A 23,401-nucleotide genomic window follows, 5' to 3' on the forward strand; every position below is an offset into this window, starting at 1 on the left:
ATATTTAAAAAGTGTATGCATTGGGGTGCCTGGGTGGCGCAGTGGGTTAAAGCCTCTGCCTTTGGCTCAGGTCATGATCTCAGGGTCCTGGAATCGAGCCCCGCATCGGGCTCTCTGCTCAGCAGGGAGCCTGCTTCCTCCCTCTCTCTCTGCCTGCCTCTCTGCCTACTTGTGATCTCTGTCTGTCAAATAAATAAATAAAATCTTAAAAAAAAAAGTGTATGCATAGAAAAAATATGGTTAAATATATCTCTATAAGTCTAACTTTTTAAAAGTAGCTTTATTATTGCTTAATTTATACACCATAAAATTTCCCATTGTAAGTGTACAATCCAATCATTTTTAGTCAATGTATAGAGTTGTGCAATAATCACCACAATCCAAGAGTACCTGGATGGTGCAGTCACTTAAGCATCCAACTGTTGGTTTCAGTTCAGGTCATGATCTCATGGTGGTGGGATCTGGTGGCCTGTGGGGCTTCCATCCTCACACTCTGCACTCAGTGAGGAGTATGCTTGGGATTCTCTCCCTCCCCTTCAGTCCCTCTCCATGCTCTTGTGTATGTACACGTGCTCTCTCTGAAATAAATAAATCTTTAAAAAAAATGACCACCATCCAGTTTTAGAACTTTTTTGTTACACACCCATCCCCAAAGTTCCCTGATGCTCATAGGCTTAAATTTCACAGTGTCTAGGATGGAGGTGAAGTTGGGGAGGGGAACGCAGGAGAAAATGATAGGCAGCTTTGTAGTTGATAATTTCTGTATTATTTGAATTAATTTACAGCAAGGATATGCTTGCTCTCTTTTAATTTGAGAAAACAGTAAAGGGTTTTCCGTTTTGAAAAGAACAAAAAAAAAAAAAAAAGGAAACAGGTTTATACCCTTTGACCCAAATCTACTTCTGGCAATTTATCCCAAGGAAATATTTGTAAACAAAAGTATTTATCAGTGTTTTATCTAAAACAGAGAAAAGTTCTAAGTAATCGAAATATCTCATGATGGAAGAAAATAATTACTAATAATACTGGAATATGAAAAGTACAGGATGTAAACTCTTATATGCAATACAATTTTATCCCAGTTAAAAAATAAAGTTAATGCACAGCCAAAAAATTCTGTTTGGAAATACTGTATGTATCTTACCAATGGTTATCTCTGGATGGTAGAATTACAGTACTTTTTATTCCTTGTGCATTTCTTAATTTTCCATAATGAGTATGTTACCTTTACATGTAGTGCCACCTACATAAATGACACTAATTAGAATGGGTTATGGTATTGTTTTCACAGATGTATACATTTTTCAAAACATTAAATGTTTATTTAAAATACGTGCAACTTATTGCATAACAATTATACCTCAATAAAACTATTTGAAAGACAAGGGGATCTTGAAAACAAAATCAGGGGCACCTGGGTGGCTCAGTGAGTTAAGCCTCTGCCCTCGGCCCAGGTCATGGTCTCAGGATCTTGGGATCGAGCCCCCACATCGGGCTCTCTGCTCAGTCGGGAGCCTGCTTCCCCCTCCCGCTCTGCCTCTCTGCCTACTTGTGATCTCTCTCTCCCTCTCTGTGAAATAGATGAATAAAATCTTAAAAAAAAAAATCCACAATCATCATAACCTTACTGAAAGAGGAGTTTATTGTGCCATTTTGGGGCTGGAAGGCAAAATGGTTGCGGGGGGTGTTATATAGATAGCAACACAACATTTTCTCTGATAACCAACCAACCTACCTTCCTTCCTTCCTTCCTTCCTTCCAGGGATCTGCCTTCCCCTTATAAGTCAGGAAGGTTGCCAGGTTCTTGGATACCAAGATGAGCAACAAATCACTGCCCTGAAAGAGCTCTCTTCTGCGGGAGGAGGGGAAGGCAGGTCACCAGCCAGTTTACTTGAGCCAACGCCCACATCAGGGCCCTAGGCAGTCTTCCACTCAGGCTGCCCAAGGGGCCGGGAGCCAGGTCAAGAAGTGAAGTTCTTAGTCAGTGGTTCAGATGGAGTCACGAAGGGTGGCACCAGGGTTACGACTGTGGAAGTGGATAGGAGAAGGTGGATGACCCTCAAGGGAGTGTCGCGGTCATCACTTGAGAAGTGGGCTTAAGCTGTATTTATGTATCAATGCCTCTCTTACCGGCACACTTGTACCAACAGCAAGAACGAAAACAACGTTTGCCTGTGCAGGCAGCATGTTAAGGGCTTAGATCTATTGCCTCATTTATTCTTCGCCACAACTCTCCCGGGTCTGCATTTCACCATGAAGAAACTAAAGCTTGGAGAGGTTACCCGCCCAAGGTCACAGAGCTGGCAAGCTCTGGCTCCCAAGCTCCCAGCCACAAAACAGACCCCCTTCTCACAATACTCTGGGACCCCTTAGAGAGGAAAAGTTCCACCTTCGGGCCCCAAACATCAGCTCCCCTTTCACTCTTTACATAAATTTTCCAGATCCACAACGGAGGCAACATCGGCTAGCGTAACCAACAGGGTCGTGTCCACCCGGCAACGCCACCAGAGCGGTGGGCTGACAAGGATTTGGAGCTTGGAGGGCAAACCTGAGCGACCATCAAGGGGCTCGGAGTCCCGGCGCCCATACTCCACGCCCCTCCAGGCGGCCCGCAAGCCCCTCCCGGCAGCCACAAGGCAGAGCTCAACGCGCGTGCGCGGGGCCAGAGGGGACGCCCCCGCGCGAGCGCGCGGTGAGCGGGGCGCGCGGCCGACGGAGCGCGGGCGCGTTGCGGCGTCGGCGTCTGCGCGCGTTCCAGGACGAGGCTGTGTGGGCTGGGGAGCGAGCGAGGCGGCGGCGGCGCCTCAGAGCCGAAGGGACGCGCGGGCCTCGCGCCGCGGGAGCAGACGGTTGCGGAGGCGACCCTGGGCTAGTGGCCCGAGGCGGGAGAGCTCGGCCTGTCGACTACCCGGCTTGGGGGCCGCCGGCCGCGTCCCTCACGCGGAGTGGTCGCCGCCCCAGGAGACTCGCCGTGACACGGGCCTAAGCCGCGGCGACCGCGGACGTCCGGACCGCTCGAACCCGTCGGGCCGGCCCGGGTGGGGACTAGCGTCCGGGCAGGTGCCGCCCCCTGAGGGCCGGCCGGGCGCCCGGCGCCCACCCGCACGGCACGCCGGCCGGGCGCCCGGCGCCCACCCGCACGGCACGCGGGCCGGGCTCGGCGGAGGGGCCGCCCGTGCAGCCCGCAAAGGCCCCCCCGTCCTCGTCCCGAGGGCCGGAGCCCGCGTCGCGCCCCGCCCTCCCGGGGCCCGGCCCGGCCGGAGCGGCGGGAGCCGGGAAAGCCCGCGCCTGCGGTCGCCGCCCGCCCGCCGGGCTCGCGCGGAGAAGAGGGAGGAGAAACTTTGCCTTTTATTGTTGCCTTTAGTCCTTAAGTGCAAGGAACTCTGCCAGGAGGAAAAATGTCCTTCTTCAATTTCCGTAAGATCTTCAAGTTGGGGAGCGAGAAGAAGAAGAAGCAATACGAACATGTGAAGAGGGATCTGAACCCCGAGGAGTTTTGGGAAATCATAGGAGAACTGGGGGACGGAGCCTTTGGAAAAGTGTACAAGGTAAGAAGGAGAAAACGGGAAGTTGCACTTGTTAAGATAAAACTGCCCCTGGTCCGGAGTGGCACGAGGATTTCTCGCTCCCCTGGTCCGTTTCCCGTCTCTTGCCCCTTCTTTTGACTTCGTAAAGGTACAGTAGAACTTTATTGAGGTTCTCATCCAAGGAGTAGCCAAGACCGGAGGGTGTAAGGTTGAACAAAATGGGGCCTGTTTTGTAGTTGAGACTAATAGCTAAAAGGAGGCAGGGTTATAGAGTCTCCTCTGTCAAACTTTAAAGGAAACGACGGGGTTCGTTAGTTTAAAGGAGGGGTCTGGTTTTCAAAATCAGAAACTCGGTTTGCTTTTCAGTGGATTTTTATTGGTCTATAGCTGTTCGCATTCATTTATAGGATGCTTGGACTAAAGCAGTTCCCTTTTTAGGGTCCAGACGCATGTATTTGGTTTTATCTGTGGCTAATACACAACCCGTCTTCTTGGATGAGAGCAGAGTGACTGCTGCTTGCAGGCTCTTCTTCAGTTGGTTGCTTGACAGCATGCTCCAAAACGGAATGGAATTTCTGATAGAAATTTTCCAGAAGAAAACCTGCATCTGGTACTAGTTTCTAAATATAATTACAGCAGTCATTGACTAGAAGTCAATACTAGTGCTTAAGAAATTTTTAAAAATACCCATATATGCAGACATATTTTTATGTATATTTATTTCAGTTGAGTTTTGATGTCTCAACGTGAAGGATTAGCGTTAACTGTTTGTTATTTCATAAGCAGTGTATGAATGATGTCATTGGAATATTTTCATCCTGAAGGGTGAGGTTTTTATGAGACGCAGTTCAGGAGGAAGGACCCACAGGGTTGCCTAGAAGTGAAAACATAAATAACTTACTTTTATACAGGGTTTTGCAGTTTTTAAGTCACTTTCACGTAATTCGGCCCCCCACCCCCAGACCCTGAGACTCAGAAAATTTTTAAAGTCACCTAAGTTACAGTCTAGATTTGAACTCTCATCTTCTGACCCTGTACTTACTGTTGTTTTTTACTTAATGTCCATTGGTGGAAATGATAACATTTTTCTCCTAAGTATCATCACACTTCTGCCTTTGCCCTGCCTCAAATGCTTGTCACAGCTCCCAGTCCTTATTTTTTCACTTAAGCTGGAATAGCCACTTCTCTCTGTGTGCTTTCAAAACATGTTGTCACATGGCTACTATAGCACTTGTTACATATTGTAGTTAATGATAAAACTAGGGCCCAGAATTATGATACACATTTGTGTGATATTCCTGTGTTGCCTGAGCACATGGTGCATCTCTGTATCTGTTGGATTGAAAGAACGTTTGTTACCTGCATGTGAATGGTATTGAAGCTATCCTATGCTGTCAAAGTTGGCAAAATAAACTTCACTGTTGGTGTGGAGGGTAGAGTATGGGTTGCAGCAAGATCTTACAGTATAGTGTAAGTAAGACAGGAAGAGTTTTTAGTGCTGTGGGAAGATCACTTTTGGGAGTCAAGAATTGTCTTTTAGTGCTGGCTGTCACAAACAAGCTTTGTGGTCTTGAACAGAACACAGCTTCTGTGGGTCTTCATTTTCTTAGCTGGAAAATTCTGCATTTTCCTAAACATTTGTTTAGATTCCTTCACGAACTATCATACTGTGAATACACAGTTATCTAAGAAAGGTAAAAATAAATCCTCAGGGCATATGGAATCCAGTAGTTAGAATGCGCTAGGTGTTTATGGGCAGTTTTCATGGTACAAATGTTTTATCAAATAGAAACAGTGTAGTATTGGCTACACTGGCTCTGGAGTTGGACCATATATGTAGGCTCTCTCAATAGCAGCCTGTGACCTTGGACAAATTCCTTATTTTTAAATACTAATTTTTCTCATCAGTAAGACTTGCTTGTCAGTGTGTGAGAATTAAAGGAATAAAGATAAGGCATGTGGAAGGGCTCAGCGAGTGGTAGGAATTACTGTTAATTACATTTAGAGCTCAAAAGTAAAATATGGGATGAGACAGGAAAAGGAGCCTACAAAGATAGTAAACAATTTTCTTGTTTTCCCATGGCACTGGCAGATTGTGGGGATTTCATTTTTTAATGACACTTTCTGCAAAATGTAACATATCTTCCTATAGTGAAACATCAATTGAAAATTTTCTGAAAAAATAAGAGACTTACCCCATGTAGTTGAACACTATAAAATTGTGTTAAAGATAATAATTGTGAGCTTGATTACTATTTTCGGGTGATATTTAAAGAGTATGTGTTCTTTGCATTTTACTTTTTCATTTCACTGTTCTGTACTTCCAGGGAATGGGCTCTGAGATTTTTTTTTTTTTAAAGAAAATTTAAAATTTAAGCTTACATGGCCTGTTTTGCCTTTTTCCTAAAAGTTTTTTTGTTTTCTAAGATCTCTACAAATTTTAAATTTATAAACTTCCTTTTTGTGGAGGAACAAGCTAGCAAACCTTGTTATTGTATGTAGTAGTATGTAGTAGAAAACTGTTTCTAAAACTGATTCTGTCGTTTGCTCATAAATATTAGTAATTGTTACAAAGATCAATGGTGAACAGGCAATCATCTCATTTGCATATTTAGTTTATTTGAAACATTTTTCTGTCATACAGTTGTATTCCTTAGACTCCGTTCAGCACTATACAACTGTAACAGTTACTTTCTTGCCTGAAAAATCTTCACTATTTTAAATTTATTTTCTCTTTTAAATGTAGTATTATTTGACTTATGAACGAAGATATGTAATATCTCTCACAGTTTTTTATGTTTGGGTTGACATAAAATCATGTATTGAATAGAAACTGAATTCCTGTGTGCTGGACGAAAGTGATTCTTTTTATGGCCCTTGATGGACATGTGCCTTTTTTCAAAAAATAGTGAAATACGCGTGTGAGGTTCATTTTTATCACCTACAGTAGTAGTTTATTTCCATTTTGCATGGATTCCATTTTATGATTATATCACCATTATTTACCATTGTACTATTAATGGATATATCATTCCTTTCCAGTTTTAGCTGTTATACAAGTTCTGGTGTATTTGTATATAAGTTTTGCTAAAAGTTAACTCTGGAGGAGAATTGCTGGGTTATAGAGTAGTGTAACTTTAATATCACTAGTGATACCAAACTATCAATTTACATTCCCACCAGGAGTGTATGAGTATTTCCTTGCTTTGCATCTTCTTTTCCACATTTGGTATTGTCAGAATTTTTAATTTTTGACAATCTGATGTGACTTTTTCATTATGGTTTTAATTCATCTTTGACTACTAAGTAATTCTTTTTATAAGCTTATTGGTAATTTGGATTTCCTCTTTTGTGTTCAAGTTTTTAATTCATGTTTCTATTGGATGCCCTTTTCTTGTTTATTTGTAGTGTATTCTGAATTTTAACCATTTACTAAATATATCCTTATTTTGTGACTTGTCTTTTCATTTTCTTTATGGTGCCCTTTTATGAATAGGAAGTTCTTGATTTTAATGTGGTGCAATTTGTCAGTTTCTTTGTTTCAGTTAATATTTTTTGTATTGTGTTTAAGAAATTATTTCCTAACCTGAGATCATGAAGATAACCCCTTGTATTGTCTTCTAAAATCTTTATGATTTTGCCTTTAACAGTTAAGTTTCCAATTCACCTTGAATAGGTTTTTATAAATGGTTTGAAGTAGCGTTCTAATTTCATTTTTTTACCTTGTGTGAATGCCCAGTTATCCCAGAACTTATCATTAGGGGTAAACTTTTTTTTCTCACTACTTGACAGGGTCCTATTACAAAACATCTGTTTCTGTGATCTCGATTTTCTTCCATTGATCTGTTTCTGTACCATTTCTTACTTATTTAGGAAAGCATTAAAATAAGTCCTCTGCTAGAGGACAACTTCCCAATGTTCTTCATCAACAGTATCTAGTAGGTCCTTGGCTCTTAGTGCTTGCATGTACATTGTAGAATTAGTTTAAGTTCCACAAAACACTACTGTGTTTTTTTGGAGAGATTTTATTAAAATTATAAATCAATTTTGAAAAAATATCTCTGATACTGAGTTTTCCTATTTATGCGTATGTTTTACCTCTAGGTCTTTTTTAATATTTTTCAATAATGGAGTATAAGTTTTCTTCCTAGAAGCTCAAACTGCTTCCAGAGTGTTTTTTTTTTTTAATGGATTTATTTATTTGTGAGGGGGAGAGAAAGAAAGAGAGCAGGATACAGAGCATGAGTACAAAGAGGGACAGAGGGAGAGGGTGAGAATCTCCAGTGGACTCCCTGCTGAGCACAGAGCCTTGACAGCCTGATCTCACAACCCTGAGATATGGCCTGAGCTGAAGTCAAGAGTTGGACACTTTTTTTTTTTTTAAATTTTCATATATTTGAAAGAGAGCAAGTGAATGAAAGACAGAGCAGGGAGAGGGACAGTGGGGGAGGGAGAAGCAGGCTCCCCACTGAGCGTGGTGCCCAATGTGGGACTCAATCCCATACCCTGAGATCACGGCCCGAGCTGAAGGCAGATGCTTAACCAGAAGCATAACTGACTGAGCCACCCAGGCACTTCAAGAGTGTCTTAAATGCTTTGTATTTCCTTTTGGAGTTTCCTGTTTGTTTTGGTTTTATATAGTCTTGAGTTAGTCTTCTGAGAAAGGATCCATGGGAAGGCACTTTTTAAAAAAATCTTTTCTTTTTGAATACATCTTTATTATAATGTTATGTTTGATATATAGTTTGGTTATAGAATTCTAGTTCAGAAATAAGTTTATCTGGGGCACCTGCCTTTGGTGGGGTGCCTGGGTGGCTCAGTGGGTTAGGCCTTTGCCTTCAGCTTGGGTCATGATCTCAGGGTCCTGGGATCAAGCCCTTTGTTGGGCTCTGTGCTCAGCAGGGAGCCTGCTCTCCCCCCACTCTCTGCCTACTTGTGAGCTCTCTCTGCCAAATAAATAAATAAACGATTTAAAAAAGAAAAAAAGCATCTGCCTTTGGCTCAGGTCGTGATCTGACTCAGGGTCCTGGGATCAAGCCCTGCCTCGGGGCTCCCTCTTCAGTGGGGAGCCTGTTTCTCCCTCTCCCTCTGCCCCTCCCCTTGCTTGTGTGCTCTCTGTTTCTCTCTCTAACAAATAAATAAGTAAAATCTTAAGTTTAAAAAAAAAAAAAAAAGAGCCCTATGCTATTTTGTTTTGTGATTCTTTGTGGTCTTTTTCTTATCATAGCTTTTAAGATTTCTTTTCATCCCCTCCCTGTTCATAGTGATACATTTTTTTTTAAGATCTTATTTATTTATTTGAGAGAGAGAGAGAGAGTGCGCACATGAGAGGGGTGAATGTCAGAGGGAGAAGCAGACCCCCCATGGACCTGGGCGCCCAATGTGGGACCTGATCCCAGGACTCCAGGATCATGACCTGAGCAAAGGCAGTCACTTAACCAACTGGGCCACCCAGGCGCCCGGTGATACAAACTTTGATGCAGGTTTTCCCTGTGCTTTTCATCTTGCTGGCCTCTTGGTTAGTTCTTTCAATCCAAAAACCTATATCCTTTGGTTCTGTGACATTTTTATATTATTTATTTGGTAATGGTAATGGTTTTTGCTATGGTCTCAGGATTTCCCATGTTTCTATATTCAGTGGATACTTACACCATACTTTTTTTCTCAGAAGCATTTGAGACATTTGACCAGTCCTTTTCTTTAAAAAGCTCATCTTTTGGTTTTTAGATCACCACATTTTTTTTAATGTTTTTCCCATTTCTGTGTCTATTCCTCGGATTTTTGCTAGCTTTTTCCCCCCTTTTGTAACTTTTAAGTATTGGGCTACCACAGGACTTGGGTATAGGCCCTGTTCTCTTTTTCTTTTCCTATGAGAGTCCATCTTCTCCCATGGCTTCAGTTACCGTCTAAATGCAATTTATGTCTCTATTCCAGGACCTCCTCCCTTTTGAATTCTAGATGTAGTATCCCAGTATCTTAGAGATTTCCACTTAGATATCCCACAGTTTTCTTAAGTCCAAAATACAAACTAACCGAACTCTTAATGTCAGCTCCATATTTGCTTCTTTTATGTTCTCTGTTCGGTGATTGACATCTTTATCCACCAGTTACATAGGCCAGAGACCTGGAGGTCATTCTTAACACCTTCTGCTTCCTTACCTACCAAACCCAATGTAATTACCAAGGCCTGTTAATTCTATAAAATATTTCGTGAATTATCTTTTTTCTTCACTGTCGCAGTACTATTCAAAACTGCCATTACCTCTTACCTAGATTACTGCAAGTTATTGGTGCATTTTGAGCTTCATATAAATGTAATTATTTATGTGTTCTTCTGTGTCTAGCTTTTTTTGCTCAACAGTTTAATTTTTTCTGTATAGGTATCCGATTATCCTGGCACTATTTACTGAAATGTCTATCCTTTTCTTAATGCTTTGCAGTGCCTCCATCATATATCAAGTGTCCATATACCCGGTATAAATTATTTCTTTAGGACAAATTCCTAGAAGTAGAATTGTTAGGGCAAAATAAAGATCATTTATTAATGCTTGCTATGAAATTACCCTAGAAAGGTTGTGCAAATTTATTTTTCAATTAATTTTTAATTATACAACAAAGAATGTCTATTTATTATAAAAATTAACTTACTAGAAATAAATTTAGTCGTCTTGACCATTACTCCAGTTACTGTTCCCTCTTTTATATCCATAATTGTACCTATTACCAGTTTCATATATATATTTCCAGATTATTTTTGTGGGTACTTTTATATGTGTACATGAGTTCTACTTGTTAAGAACAGCCCAACAGTGGTCTTTTTCTGTTCCTTTCTTCCTTAACCTGAATTCAGTGTTCTTATTCTTTAAAAAAAGTTATTTGGTTTTTCAGTGGGCAAAGTATCAGTTTATTTCATTTTACATTTCTTTGATTTCTAGAGAGATTACACATTTAAAAAAATAATTGAATTATCCATATTCTAATAGAGTGTTTTCTTGTTGATTTGAATGTACTTTATTATTAATTTTTTAAAGATTTCATTTATTTGGGGGGGAGCACTGCTTGGGGGGGGGAGGCAGAGAGAGAGAGGGACAAGCATACTCCCCACTGAGTAGGGAGCCCTATTCCGGGGCTCGACTCCAGAACCCTAGGATCATGACCTGAGCTGAAGGCTGACTGAGCCACCCACGTGTCCCTGCAAGTACTTTTTATGTACTATGGAAATGAATATTTATCATAGATGCTGCTGTTAGTTTATAGTTGCCTTAGTTTATGCTGCTTTTTTGATATAAAGACATACAATATTCCTTAATCTAGAAGATCTGTCAGTGTGTTACTTTGTTCTTGTTTTTTCTTTTTTTTTTTTTTGTTCTTGTTTTTTCTTTGCTTTCATGCTTAAGAGAAATCTTTCCTACCAGAAATTAGGTAAATATTTATACATTTTTCTTGACTTTTTAATAGTTCAGTTATAAAGAATTTTACTTTTAATTCATCTGGAATTTAATTTTCTCTATGGATTGATATGAGGCTTCATTTCTACCCAAAAAACAAAAAAATGTATATTTATCATTTTCAGAAATTTAAATGCTATTGTTTTGAAAATATAGCAAAGTATAAAGAATATATAAAAAAATTTTACCATCCAGATAATTTTTGTTAGCAGTCTTTTAAAAACTCAAGGGGATAGGGGTGCCTGGGTGGCTCAGTGGGTTAAAGCCTCTGCCTTCGGCTGGGGTCATAATCGGGACCCTGCGATTGAGCCCCGCATTGGGCTCTCTGCTCAGCAGGGATCCTACTTCCCCCTCCCCCTCAGTCTGCCTCTCTGCCTACTTGTGATCTCTGTCTGTCAAATAAACAAATAAATAAAATCTTAAAAAAAAAAACAACAAACTTAAGGGGATATTAATATGGTTAGATTTTTGAGCAGTACAAAAATGAGAAAATTAAAAAATGAAAGCCTTCCCCATCAGTTCTTCTTTCCAAATGGGAAAGAATTCTTGTTAAATAGGTTTGTTACTAGTAGTTGTATTAATAGAATTCTGAAACTACCTTTGTATATATTATAGGATAGAGCAAATGAGTTGATATATTGATGTTTTAGAAACTAGGGTTGAAGTTCTGGGAGAAAGGAGTTAGAAACTTGGAATAGGGAAAAGATGAGGAAGAACTCTGTGATGCTAATTTTTGAATTTGCAATTTCAGTTATTCAGATAATAAATATACATACACACATACACACACACACATTTCTATTCTTTCTGAAATGGCCTACAAATAATTATACTATGACTAGTATTCCCAGCTCTTGGCTGCTGCTTCTTCTTCTTCTTCTTTTTTTTTTTTTTCTTTTAAAGGGACTTTAAATATCTGTTATTTTTAAGTCGGCTCCATGCCCAACATGGGGCTTGAACTCACAACCCTGAGTTTAAGAGTCACATGTTCTACCATCTGAGCCAGCCAGGTGCCGCACTAGCTCTTGGCTTCTAAATACCATTCCCCACTAAAAAGAACCAGAGCTAATTGAAATGGCTCATCCAGGTGTACGGTAGGAAAGTACAGAAATGATAAAATTGAAAAGTGTGAAAGCCTTCCCACTAGTCCTTTTTTCCCCAAAGGAGCCTGGAATATGCCAGAAAGCAAGGACATGCTCAAAAACTAATGGGGACAGGCCAAAGATTTAAACAACAACAACAAAATCAATGACAAAATAGTAACTTAATAGAAAAATGGTAGTTAATATACACAGATTGAAAAAAAAAATACACAGATTGATAAAACTAGAAAAACCACCGTTTTGCAACCTTACTATAATAATTCAGGCAAAGATTATTGATAGATGCTAAGATCATTGCGTGAAAATTTTTGGAGGAGCAGGATTTATATACATGGTTTGAAAGTATCACCCTATAAGGGTACTTTTTACATTAGAGAGATCTTGTGTGTACTGTCTTAAGTGATCAAATAAGGCTAATCACCAGTAAGAGGACAAACTGTCATTATGTGTTTTCTGATGTAATTCAATGGGAAATATATAATCACCTAATGTAGTATTCTTGTCAAAAATAGTTAGCTTAATTCTAATATAAAGAACAAACAAATCCAGATAGTGGACATTCTACAGATAAAAAAAAGTTAGGGGCACCTGGGTGGCTCAGTCAGTTAAGTGCCTGCCTTTGATCCAGGTCACAATCCTGGGGTCCTGGGATCCAGCCCTGTGTCAGGCCACCTTCTCAGCATGGGGTCTGCTTCTCCCTCTGCTTCTCTCTCTTACTCATTCTCTTTCTCAAATAAAGTCTTTAAAAAAGAATGTTAACAATAAAGGATTTTTTTAAAAGACATTTGAGGAGGGACAGTGCAGTCTGTTGAGCATCCAACTCTTGGTTTCCAACTCAGGTCATAATGTCATGGGTCGTGGGGTCAAGCCTTCTGTCATTGGGCTTCCTGCTCAGTGGGGAGTCTGGAAGATTCTCTCCCTCTGCCCCACCCCTCATGCATGCTCTCCCTCCTCTCTCTTTCTAAAATAAATAAATCTTTAAAAAAGTAAAGACAGAGCACCTGGGTGGCTCAGTAGGTTGAAGCCTCTGCCTTCGGCTCAGGTCATGATCTCATGGTCCTGGTATTGAGCCCCACAGCAGCGGGCTCTCTGCTCAGCAGGGAGCCTGCTTCCTCCTCTCCCTCTTCCTGCCTCTCTGCCTACTTGTGATCTCTGTCTGTCAAATGAATAAATAAAATCTAAAAAAAAAAAAAGTAAAGACATTTGAGGACATTTGAATATGGAATAATATTAGATATTAGATCTATGTTAAATTCTTTGGGCGTGATAATTGTGGTTATGTTGGAGAATGTCTTAGTTCTTGGTGGACACATGCTGAAGTTTTGGAAATTGAAGTGCAGCTTACTTTCCATATGGTATAGTAAAAAAGAAATGCCCATATGTGTGTGTCTGTGTGTACATATCTATATGTAAAATATATGTGTATGTATGCTTGTGTGTGTATATGAGAGCCAGAGTACCAGATGTGACAAAATGTTAATAGTTGGTGACTTGGTGAGGGTTAATATGAGTGTTCAGTGTTCAGTTCATTCACTTTCTCTATAGGTTTGAATATTTCAAAGTGAAGTAAATACTTTTATTATTAAACATTTTAAATTGAGGTATAATTGATATATAGCATTTATTAGTTTCGGGTGTACAGTGCAATTATTCCATATGTGTATATATTGTAAAGTGATCACGATAAGTCTAGTTAACATTTGTCACCTTACATAGTTACAAAAACATTTTTTCTTGTGATGAGAACTTTTAAGATCTAGTCTCAGCAACTTTTTAAAAAATTTTCTTTTATTTTTTAAGATTTATTTATTTATTTGACGGGAGAGAAACAGTGAGAGAGGAAACCTGAACACGGGAAGGAGGAAAGGGAGAAGCAGGCTTCCCAATGAGCAGGGAGCATGATGTGGTGGGGCTTCATCCCAGGATCCTGGGGTCATGACCTGAACTGAAGGCAGATACTTACCAACTAAGCCACCCAGGCACCCCTCTAGCAACTTTTAAATATACAGGGCAGGGGCACCTGGGTGGCTCAGTCAGTTAAGCGGCTGCCTTCTGTTGCAGTCCTCCTGGGATCAGGCCCTGTATCAGGCTCCCAGGGAGCTTGTTTCTACCTCTCCTTCCACTGTTCCCCGTGCTTGTGCTCTCTTTCTCTGTCGAATAAATAAAAATATATTTTTTAAAATATTTTATTTATTTATTTTACAAAGAGAGATTGCAAGTAGGCAGAGAGGCAGGCAGAGAGAGAGGGGGAAGCAGGCTCCTCGCTGAGCAGAGAGCCCAATGCGGGACTCAATCCCGGGACCCTGGGATCATGACCTGAGCCGAAGGCAGCAGCTTAACCCACTGAGCCACCCAGGCACCCTATAAATAAAAATCTTAAAAAAAAAAAAAATACAGGGGCTCCCAGGTGTTTCAGTGGGTTAATAAATAAATAAAGCTTTTGCCTTCAACTCAGGTCATGATGCCAGGGTCCTGGGATGGAGCCCCTGGGAGTCTGCTTCCCCCTCTCTCTCTCTGCGTGCCTCTCTGCCTACTTGGATCTCTGTTAAATAAATAAATAAAATCTTTAAAAAAAAAAATTCAGTACAGCATCGTTAACTATACTTACCATCATTATGACTGTTTTTTTTAAATAACTGGTAGTTTGGTACTTTTGACCTCCTCCACCCATTTCTCCCACTCCTTACCCCCTGCCTCTGGCAATCATGGGTCTGTTGTCTATCTATGAGCTTGGGTTTTTTGTTTTTTTGTTTGTTTGTTTTGTTTTGTTTTGTCTTTTCAATGTGTATTTTTTTTTTTTAAAGATTTTATTTATTTATTTGACAGACAGAAATCACAAGCAGGCAGAGAGGCAGGCAGAGAGAGAGAGAGAGGAGGAAGCAAGCTCCCCGCTGAGCGGAGAGCCTGATGTGGGGCTCGATTCCCCCGACTCTGGGCTCATGACCTGAGCCGAAGGCAGAGGCTTTAACCCACTGAGCCACCCAGGCGCCCCTATGAGCTTGATTTTTTGTTTTTACATTCTGTGTGTAGGTAAGATGGTATGGTATTTGTTTTTATCTGTCTGACGTAACCTCACTTAGCATAATGCTTTCAAGGTCCATTTATGTTGTCACAAATGGACCCACATATACGGGGTCATACTTTCAAATACTTCGCACCATTATTTTATTTCACTTAATAGTTCTCCTTTTCACATTTTTCCCTTTCTCCATATATTCATCCATTTTTATTTTCTTCTTTTTTCTATGAAAGGAGAAAGTCTCTTTTCAGGCAGGTGACTACTTATACTGTTAAAATTATTTGGCATTTATTAAATATTATGCCTTTTATTCAATATCACATGAAGTCCAGAAACCTAGCACATATATATTTATATTTTAAAGAGGTAGCTGAAACTTTGGACTGTAAAAATAACTTTAACATGCTGGCTTTCTGTTTTCTTGTACGTTTCATGGTGAGTTTCTTACCTTAATAGCTGGTGCATTTTGGTCCTTTATAATTTTAGTGTTGAGAATATTTGTGTGGAAATGATCTTTGCCATGTAAACACCTTTATTTTTCTTGAATGAATTTTCAGAAGTGTACTCTGTGTCATTTAAATTTTTTTGTAATTGCCTTTTGGGTTCTCTGTTTTCCATTTTTACAACTATGGGATCTGTGCAGATTTTTATCAGCTATCTATCACACAGTTGTCAATATGTGTTAGTTTATTCATGCTCCTCAGAGTTAGCAAGTCCTTGAAATAAGTGGGAGGACTGTGTGATCTGAGATGGGTAAAACATTTGGAAAGTGCAGATTTAGCCAATGTTAACTTACTGACATCATTTTGTTGGTGGTTATCTTGACCGGTCAATGACTAAATTTTGAATAAATAACCATAACACTATAAATAAAATAGTGTCTTGAAATAGAAGGAGAATATAAAGTATATTCTTTTATTTTTGCAGAATTGAGAAAATGACATGAAAATGATTTTTAAAGAAAGGACTTCTGTAATATTTTGTAAAAATTTTAGAAAAAGCATGTACAGTTAGTCCTTATTATTTGCAGATGCTATATTTGTTTGTCTACTTGTTAAAATTTATTTGTAGCCCCAGAGTCTGCACTCAGTGCTTTCAGTCATTTGCTTATATGTGCAGAGCTGGGGAAATTGAGTCCCTAGACCTGCACATTCCCAGCTGAGATGGAACTTGTTTCATGCATCGACTTGACCCGAAGATGGGGGACTGTAGAGGGCAGTGCAGTGTAGTGTAAGAAGTCTGGCTTTGGTGCCAGTTGGATGGGATTTGAATCCTAAACACTGGCACCTACTTTGGGGCAGCTTCAAGCAAGGCATGTGATACTTTTGAACTCATTTTCTCTTTTGTAAAATAAAGAGGATAGAATCTACCAGAATGAATTGTGTTTAGTATGTAGGATTATGATCTATATGAGAGATGTATATGTTTGTGTACGTATTTCTCCTAGGAGCAGTGGGTCAGTATTTGCTAATTTAGTGTTTGCAGTGACTTTCTAGGACATAACTGCCACAAATAATGAAAATCAGCTGGATATCTTTATTAAGTTATGTTTAATAATTTTACTCTAATGCTGACACTTGTTCCTACCAAAATCTTATCAGGACTCTGAAGAGATCACTAGAATTAGCATATAATTGGAAACAGATAACAACAGTATCAGTAGTCTAAAGTATGTGCTTTCTTCAGTGCTGTTTCCTTTCTTTTCATTTAACAGCTCTTTGGAACTTTGTAGATATTTTTTACCCAAATACTTCATACTACTCTGCTCCTTCTTTCTCTCATCTGTTATCCTCATCAGTTTTAGAAGGATTAAGGATTATGCCAGCAACTATTAAGTTATTGTCTTTCAGCTCAAACACATCCTTCTATGCTCTGTTTTATAATACTGTTCTCAGTATTTGCAAGCCACATTTCTGCCTTGTCAGCTGCTCACTTTTAGATTTCTCATGTACAGGGTGCTAGAGGTAGGCGGTAGGGAGGAGAAAGAAGAGACTTGCACGGATTTTCTCTTTTGTCTCCTGTGGGGTCCTTGTCTCTCTGCTTTTGTGTGTGACCACCATCCTAGTGGAGTTGTTCACCCCAGCAACATCGGTTTCTTTCTGTAGCAGCAGTTGAATCCAGTTTGTAGTTTTCCAGGACTCAAGAACTGGCCTCATCAATGTCTTTCATAACACCAGCTGTATTTGGCTAGGCCTCTCTTCCTTGAAAGACACCCCAGTCCCACAGAAACCCCTCTTCCAAATCAGATATGTTGGCACCAGCCAAGCAGCACTTTCTTCTCAGGGATCTGAGTTCCAGCTGTGTAGAACCTTCCCTGCAAGCCTTGGGGTCTTACTGATTCCAGTCTTCTACATGGACTCCTCTGGTCCTAAGGATGGTAGTTTCTCCTTGCACTTGTTACCTCCCTCATCTTTAATATTCTTTCTTTATCTTTTTAATTACCTACATACTAACATAATTAATAATGATATTAAATTCTGTTGAGATACCTTTTTTCCCCCCTGTGTCTGGGCCTTTTCTGATACAAAGATTAAATAAGTTAATAAATAGGAGATTTGTAGTGAGATTTTTTATAGCCTGTTTCTTTGCAAAATACTAAAATTTCCATCTTACATAGCTCAAAAAAACATAATCATTGGAGTCATTAATTTCGATTTGCTCAAGTGATCACCTTCTCAGTAAGGTCTAACTTAACTACCCTCTTTAAACTGTAACCTCTTTCCTGTGTACCTGCCCACTCGACCATCTCCTCATCTTACTACCTTATTTTTTCCATAGTACTAATTGCTAATGTATTTTTTACTTGCCTATTGACTATTCTCTCACCACAATTTTTAAGTGCCATGAGGGCAGAGAAATTTTTTATATTCTTTACATTGTCAGTGTCTGGGACAGTGTGTGACATAAAAGGCACCCAGTAAGTATTGAAAGGAGGAATTGATTTTAGCAGATCAGCTCTTGAGCACACTTTAATGGATTGTGTTACTATGTTTCTTTCCTACAGCAGATTTTTGTGGAGTGTTGTGTTTGTGTTTCTACAGCTTTGACCAATGTCTGTATGTAGTTGATGTTCATTAGCTGTGATATGGATTGTTTAGTTTTTATAGTTTGTTATGGTTGCAAGTCCTTATGCACTGGGCAGTTGGGGTCTTACCTCTTATGTTGGTGGGGGGAGGAATATCTTTGAGTTCTCAATCTTTTGTTCAGATCATCCAAATCAGTAGAATCAATCTCAGTGCTTATTGAATTCTTCTATTCTTCTTTTTCTTTTTTTATTCTTTGTCTTCTAGGTTCTTTCTATGTTTATCCTTTTTTTTTTTTTTTTTTTTTTTTTGGACCTTCCCCTTTTGATTAACTGATACCTCTCTGGTACTAAAGAAGTCCTTTAAAATTTTTTCTGTGCTGGTATTTCAATTTCCAGCTGACAATTTTATTAACATATATTTCTTATGGAAGTATTAAATAGTCTTAGAAAATAGGAAGTAATAGAAAGTAGGAATAAAATAAATGAAGATTTAAAGATTACTCATAGGCTCACCACCCAGGGAATAAACTACTATTAAAATAAGAGTAATTTAGGAGGAGATAGTCTTTCTTTTAGAACATAAAACCAGTTCAGGAAATTCATAGATAAGTTATGTTTCCCTGCAGTAATATGGCCATGCTCTATTCATGATTCATGAAAATAAAAAAATTAAGGGGTGCCTGGGTGGTTCAGTCCGTTAAGCAACTGCCTTTGGCTTTCGTCATGATCCCAGGATCCTGGGATTCAGCCCCACGTTGGGCTCTCAGCTTGGCAGGGAGTCTGCTTCTTCCTTTCCCTCTGCTGCTCCCCCTGCTTGTGTTCTCTCTCTCTGTCAAATAAATAACTGAACTCTTAAAAAAAATAAAAGAAAAGAAAAGCATTGATTTTTAGGTGATTATGACTGATCTTTGAAAACGTTATCAATAGAAGTTATATTTTCTTTAAATTAATATCTGGGTATTCATTATTCCATTATCATTTTTATTAACATCTGTTTAGTTATTTCATTAAATCTTTATGTGAAGAATTTTCATGCTTTTAGGTAGTAGATGAAGCTATTTCTTTTTTAACATTTTATATTTGTTCAAAGTATATTTTCACACATTTACCAATATTTTAGTTTTGATTTTCAGAGTTCTTTAGAAAGAGATCCTGATAAGTAATCAAGTTATTTTCAAGCAATAATGTAAAATGCACTATATTTTCTAATGTAACTTTTATTTATTACTTACAGTAAACCAAATGGTGCCATTGTTGGTTTAATTATTACATCCAGAGGAGTGGAATAATGGAGTTTGTTGCTATAAAATACTTTAGAGATTATCTAGTGTCAATTATTTTTTCTCCTTTATGTCATCCATTTATAAGAGAGATCTTAAAAATCTCCAAGGACATCAGTAGAAGGATGCAGAAACCGGGTGACTTTTAACACCATTTGGTCTCTTACCGGGGCTCATATTTTATAGTGTTCCTCTTCAAGGACAGTTCCTCTAGTCTTTTTCCTCCCAAAGTGTTACATTAAAATAATGAGAGTATAGCTTATCTTTCAGTGGCTTATTTCCTCTGACTCAGAGGAGGGTGAGTTCTAATTATTGTTGGTTCAACTGTAGTCTCTTTCTTTGAGAGACAAACTTGATGCCATGTTTCACTAGTTATGACAGTTTTTACTTTTTAGCATTTCTGAAATTGGGATATATCTTTTATCTATAGATGGCTTAGTATTGTTGGCCGAGTGACATTGTGATCTATCTGTCATTGCCTGTGCATGTGAACTTAGTTGTATCCCTAGTGTCATATAGTTGCAGCCCCTTGATGTTTCAGTCAGTAAACCTTTTGAAGGAAGAATGTAAGACCTGGTTGTTATCTAAAAATCTTTTAGCACCTTGGTTAAGATCAAGAAAATACCAGCTCTCTAATCGCAAAATGGGAGACTGTGGTTTCAGAGAAAATCTTGGTTGACAGTAGTAGAGAAGCACTGTTTTAAGCCCAAAAGCTTTTAATGGCCAGAGAATGATATCCTGTGGAAAAACAGACATTAGATAACTCTGAGTGAAAAGGTGATTCGGAGTCAGACTTTAAGTATTTAACTTCTTATTTATGCACAAGGAGAATAGACAGACATACAATAACAATTCTTGTCTAAATGTGTCCCAAAGAGCTAAAGAGGTATAACAGGGGGTGCCTGAGTGGCTCAGTTGGTTAAGCATCTGCCTTTGTTTCAGGTCATGATCTTGGGATGGAGCCCTGCTCAACAGGGAGTCTATTTCTCCCTCTCCTTCTGCCCCTCCCTCCAGCCTTGTGCTCCTTCATTCTCGCTCTATCTCAAATAAATAAATAAAATCTTTTAAAAAAAATAAAAAGGCATAACATTAAGAGTTCAAAAAGAGGGGCGCCTGGGTGGCTCAGTGGGTTAAAGCCTCTGCCTTCGGCTCGGGGCATGGTCCCAGGGTCCTGGGATTGAGCCCCGCATCGGGCTCTCTGCTCAGCGGGGAGCTTGCTTCCTCCTCTCTCTCTGCCTACTTGTGATCTCTTGTCTGTCAAATAAATAAAATCTTTTAAAAAAAAAAAGTTCAAAAAGATAAAATCTTGTAGTTTGACAGTTTTCTTTCCTTAGTGGAACGTAAGATGGTGCACTTTTTTTTTTTTTTAAAGATTTATTTATTTATTTATTTATTCGACACAGAGAGAGCACAAGCAGGGGAAGTGGTAGACAGGGAGAGGGAGAAACAGGCTCCCCACTGAGCAGAGAGCTGAGGTGAAGGGCTCCATCCCAGAACCCTGGGATCACTGACCTGAGCTAAAGGCAGACTCGTAACCAATTGAGCCACCTAGGCGCTCCAATTGTGGTGCATCCTAGATTTGACAATGTGGTAGATCAGAATATTCTAATGAAATGGTAGCAACGACCAGTATAAAGTCATCTTTTTATCCAAAACTTATTCTCTGAACCTTAAACATTAGGGTTACTTAATTACTTAATTAGTAATTATTATTGCTTTTTACTTCTGTTTTTTCTTAAGGAAGTAAAACAACAATAGTCTACTTAGGAAAATTCTGTATACAGGCTGATACCTGATATGTTTATTCTTTTCATATAATTTCCACAGTTAGATAATAGGGCCCTAAGAAATCTTTCATATGCTGATGTATTTTAGTACTTTATTTCTTCTTTTTATTTTTTTTTATTTTTTTAAAGATTTTATTTATTTATTTGACAGAGAGAAATTACAAGTACACGGAGAGGCAGGCAGAGAGAGAGAGAAGGAAGCAGGCTCCCTGCTGAGCAGAGAGCCCGATGCGGGACTCGATCCCAGGACCCTGAGATCATGACCTGAGCCGAAGGCAGCGGCCTAACCCACTGAGCCACCCAGGCGCCCCAGTACTTTATTTCTTCTAATAAATAAGCTGATTTTATTTATTTTTAAAGATTTTATTTTTAAGAGTTTGGTATGTTTAAGGTATTAAATGGAGTTTCACTGAAGCAATGATAACATATAATATTGAAATGTCTTTTAAAAATACCTAATTATAGGGGCGCCTGAGTGGCTCAGTGGGTTAAAGCCTCTGCCCTCGGCTCAGGTCATGATCCCAGGGTCCTGGGATCAAGCCCTGCGTTGGGCTCTCTGCTCTGGGGGGAGCTTGCTTCCTCCTCTCTCTCTGCCTGCCTCTCTGCCTGCTTGTGATTTCTCTCTGTCAAATAAATAAAATGTTTTTTAAAAAATTAAAAAATAAAATAAAATAAAATAAAAACCCAATTACGGGTGCCTTGGTGGCTCAGTGGGTTAAGCCTCTGCTTTCAGCTCAGGTCATGACCTTAGTTAGGGTCCTGGGATCAAGTCCCCCCCCCACCCACCCCCTTCATCAGGCTCTCTGTTCAGTAGGGAGCCTGCTTCCCACTCTTTCTCTGCCTGCCTCTTTGCCTACTTATGATCTCTCTCTCTCTGTCAAATAAATAAATAAAATCTTAAAAAGAAAAACCTAATTAGTATTTTAAGATCTGATTCTTAACATTTCAACAAATGATCTTGGCTCCTACAGTGTATTTGGAAGCCTTTCATTTATAATAAATGGAAATGAGAAGTTATTCAGCTAAAGAAAGAAAATGGAAAAGTTAAAGTATTAAGTACAAAGAAAAATAACCGATGGAAGTATAGGAAAACTGGAAAGTGTAATGATTCAGGTAAAGAAAGGGCTTTAGCAACAAACCTGGATTTGAATCCTGATTTTGTCTCTTACTACATGACCTTGGGAAAGCTTTTTAACTTCTCTAAGTTTGTATATCCTCTTTTAAGGATAATAATATATCATGCAGTTGTTGTGAGGATTAAACAATAGTAATAATTACACCTAACATTATTGAATCCTTACTGTCTATGGCAGGCATTTTGTTAAATGTTTATATGTATTTTTTTCATTTGGCTAATATATGTTTTCTTAATTCTCACAAATTTGTAAGATGTTAATATGTCTTATTGATGAGGAAACTAAAAGATTTTGTGAGGTGCCCTAGGCAACACAGTTAGTAAGTGATAGAACAAGAATTTGAACCTTAACAGTGACTCAGCAGAGCCTGTGATATGAAATACTATTCTATGTGCGTATGAAGCATTTAGCACAATGCATAGCTTTTATTAGTTAATATATATGTTTAGGCTATCTTTTAAAAATAAGTATGAGAAGAGAAGCCACTGATTGGGAGAAAATATTTGCCAAAACATATCAGATCAAGGACAGTTACTCAAAATGTATGAAGAACTCTTAAAACATTGCAATTGGAAAATCAACATTTTCATTAAAAAATTGAGCTAAATATCTGGACAGACATCTCACCAAAGAAAATGTACGGTGACCAGTAAGCATGTGAAAAGATTCTTGACATCATATGTTATTGGGAAATTGCAAATTAAAACAGGTGATACTACTGTACACCTATCAGAATGACAAAGAATTCTTACTGACAATAGGAAATGCAGGTGAGGATGTGAAACAACAGGAATTCTCATTCATTGCTGGTGGGACTACAAAATGGCATAGCTAGTTTGGAAGGCAGTTTGGCAGTTTCTTGTAAAACTAAACGTACTCTTACCATATGATGTAGTGATTGTGTTCCTTGGTATTTACCCAGAGAAGTTGAAAACTTACATCTAGGGGCACCTAAGTGGTTCAGTTGGTTAAGCGACTGCCTTTGGCTCAGGTCATGATTCTAGGGTCATGGGATCCAGCCCCACATTGGGCTTCTTGCTCAGTGGGGAGCCTGCTTCTCCCTCTTCTTCTACCTG

General features: G+C 39.1%; 1 protein-coding gene and 1 long non-coding RNA gene across 3 annotated transcripts in view; both read left to right on the forward strand.

Moving 5' to 3' along the window:
- Positions 1–3,140: 3,140 nt before the first annotated feature.
- Positions 3,141–23,401, forward strand: part of SLK (STE20 like kinase) — a 62,796-nt gene continuing 42,535 nt past the window's right edge. For both annotated transcript variants that reach the window (XM_082722602.1, XM_082722603.1), the window contains exon 1: positions 3,141–3,548. In XM_082722602.1, coding sequence (XP_082578728.1) covers positions 3,399–3,548 — 150 coding nt within the window. In that variant the 5' untranslated portion in view covers positions 3,141–3,398. The remainder of the gene's footprint in view (positions 3,549–23,401) is intronic.
- LOC309860469 lies at positions 18,407–22,258 on the forward strand. Its single transcript, XR_014309388.1, has 2 exons — positions 18,407–21,276; positions 21,503–22,258. It is a non-coding gene; the product is annotated as an uncharacterized lncRNA (long non-coding RNA).

Source organism: Mustela nivalis (assembly GCF_964662115.1).
Source record: "Mustela nivalis genome assembly, chromosome: 2".
Lineage (NCBI taxonomy): Eukaryota > Metazoa > Chordata > Mammalia > Carnivora > Mustelidae > Mustela > Mustela nivalis.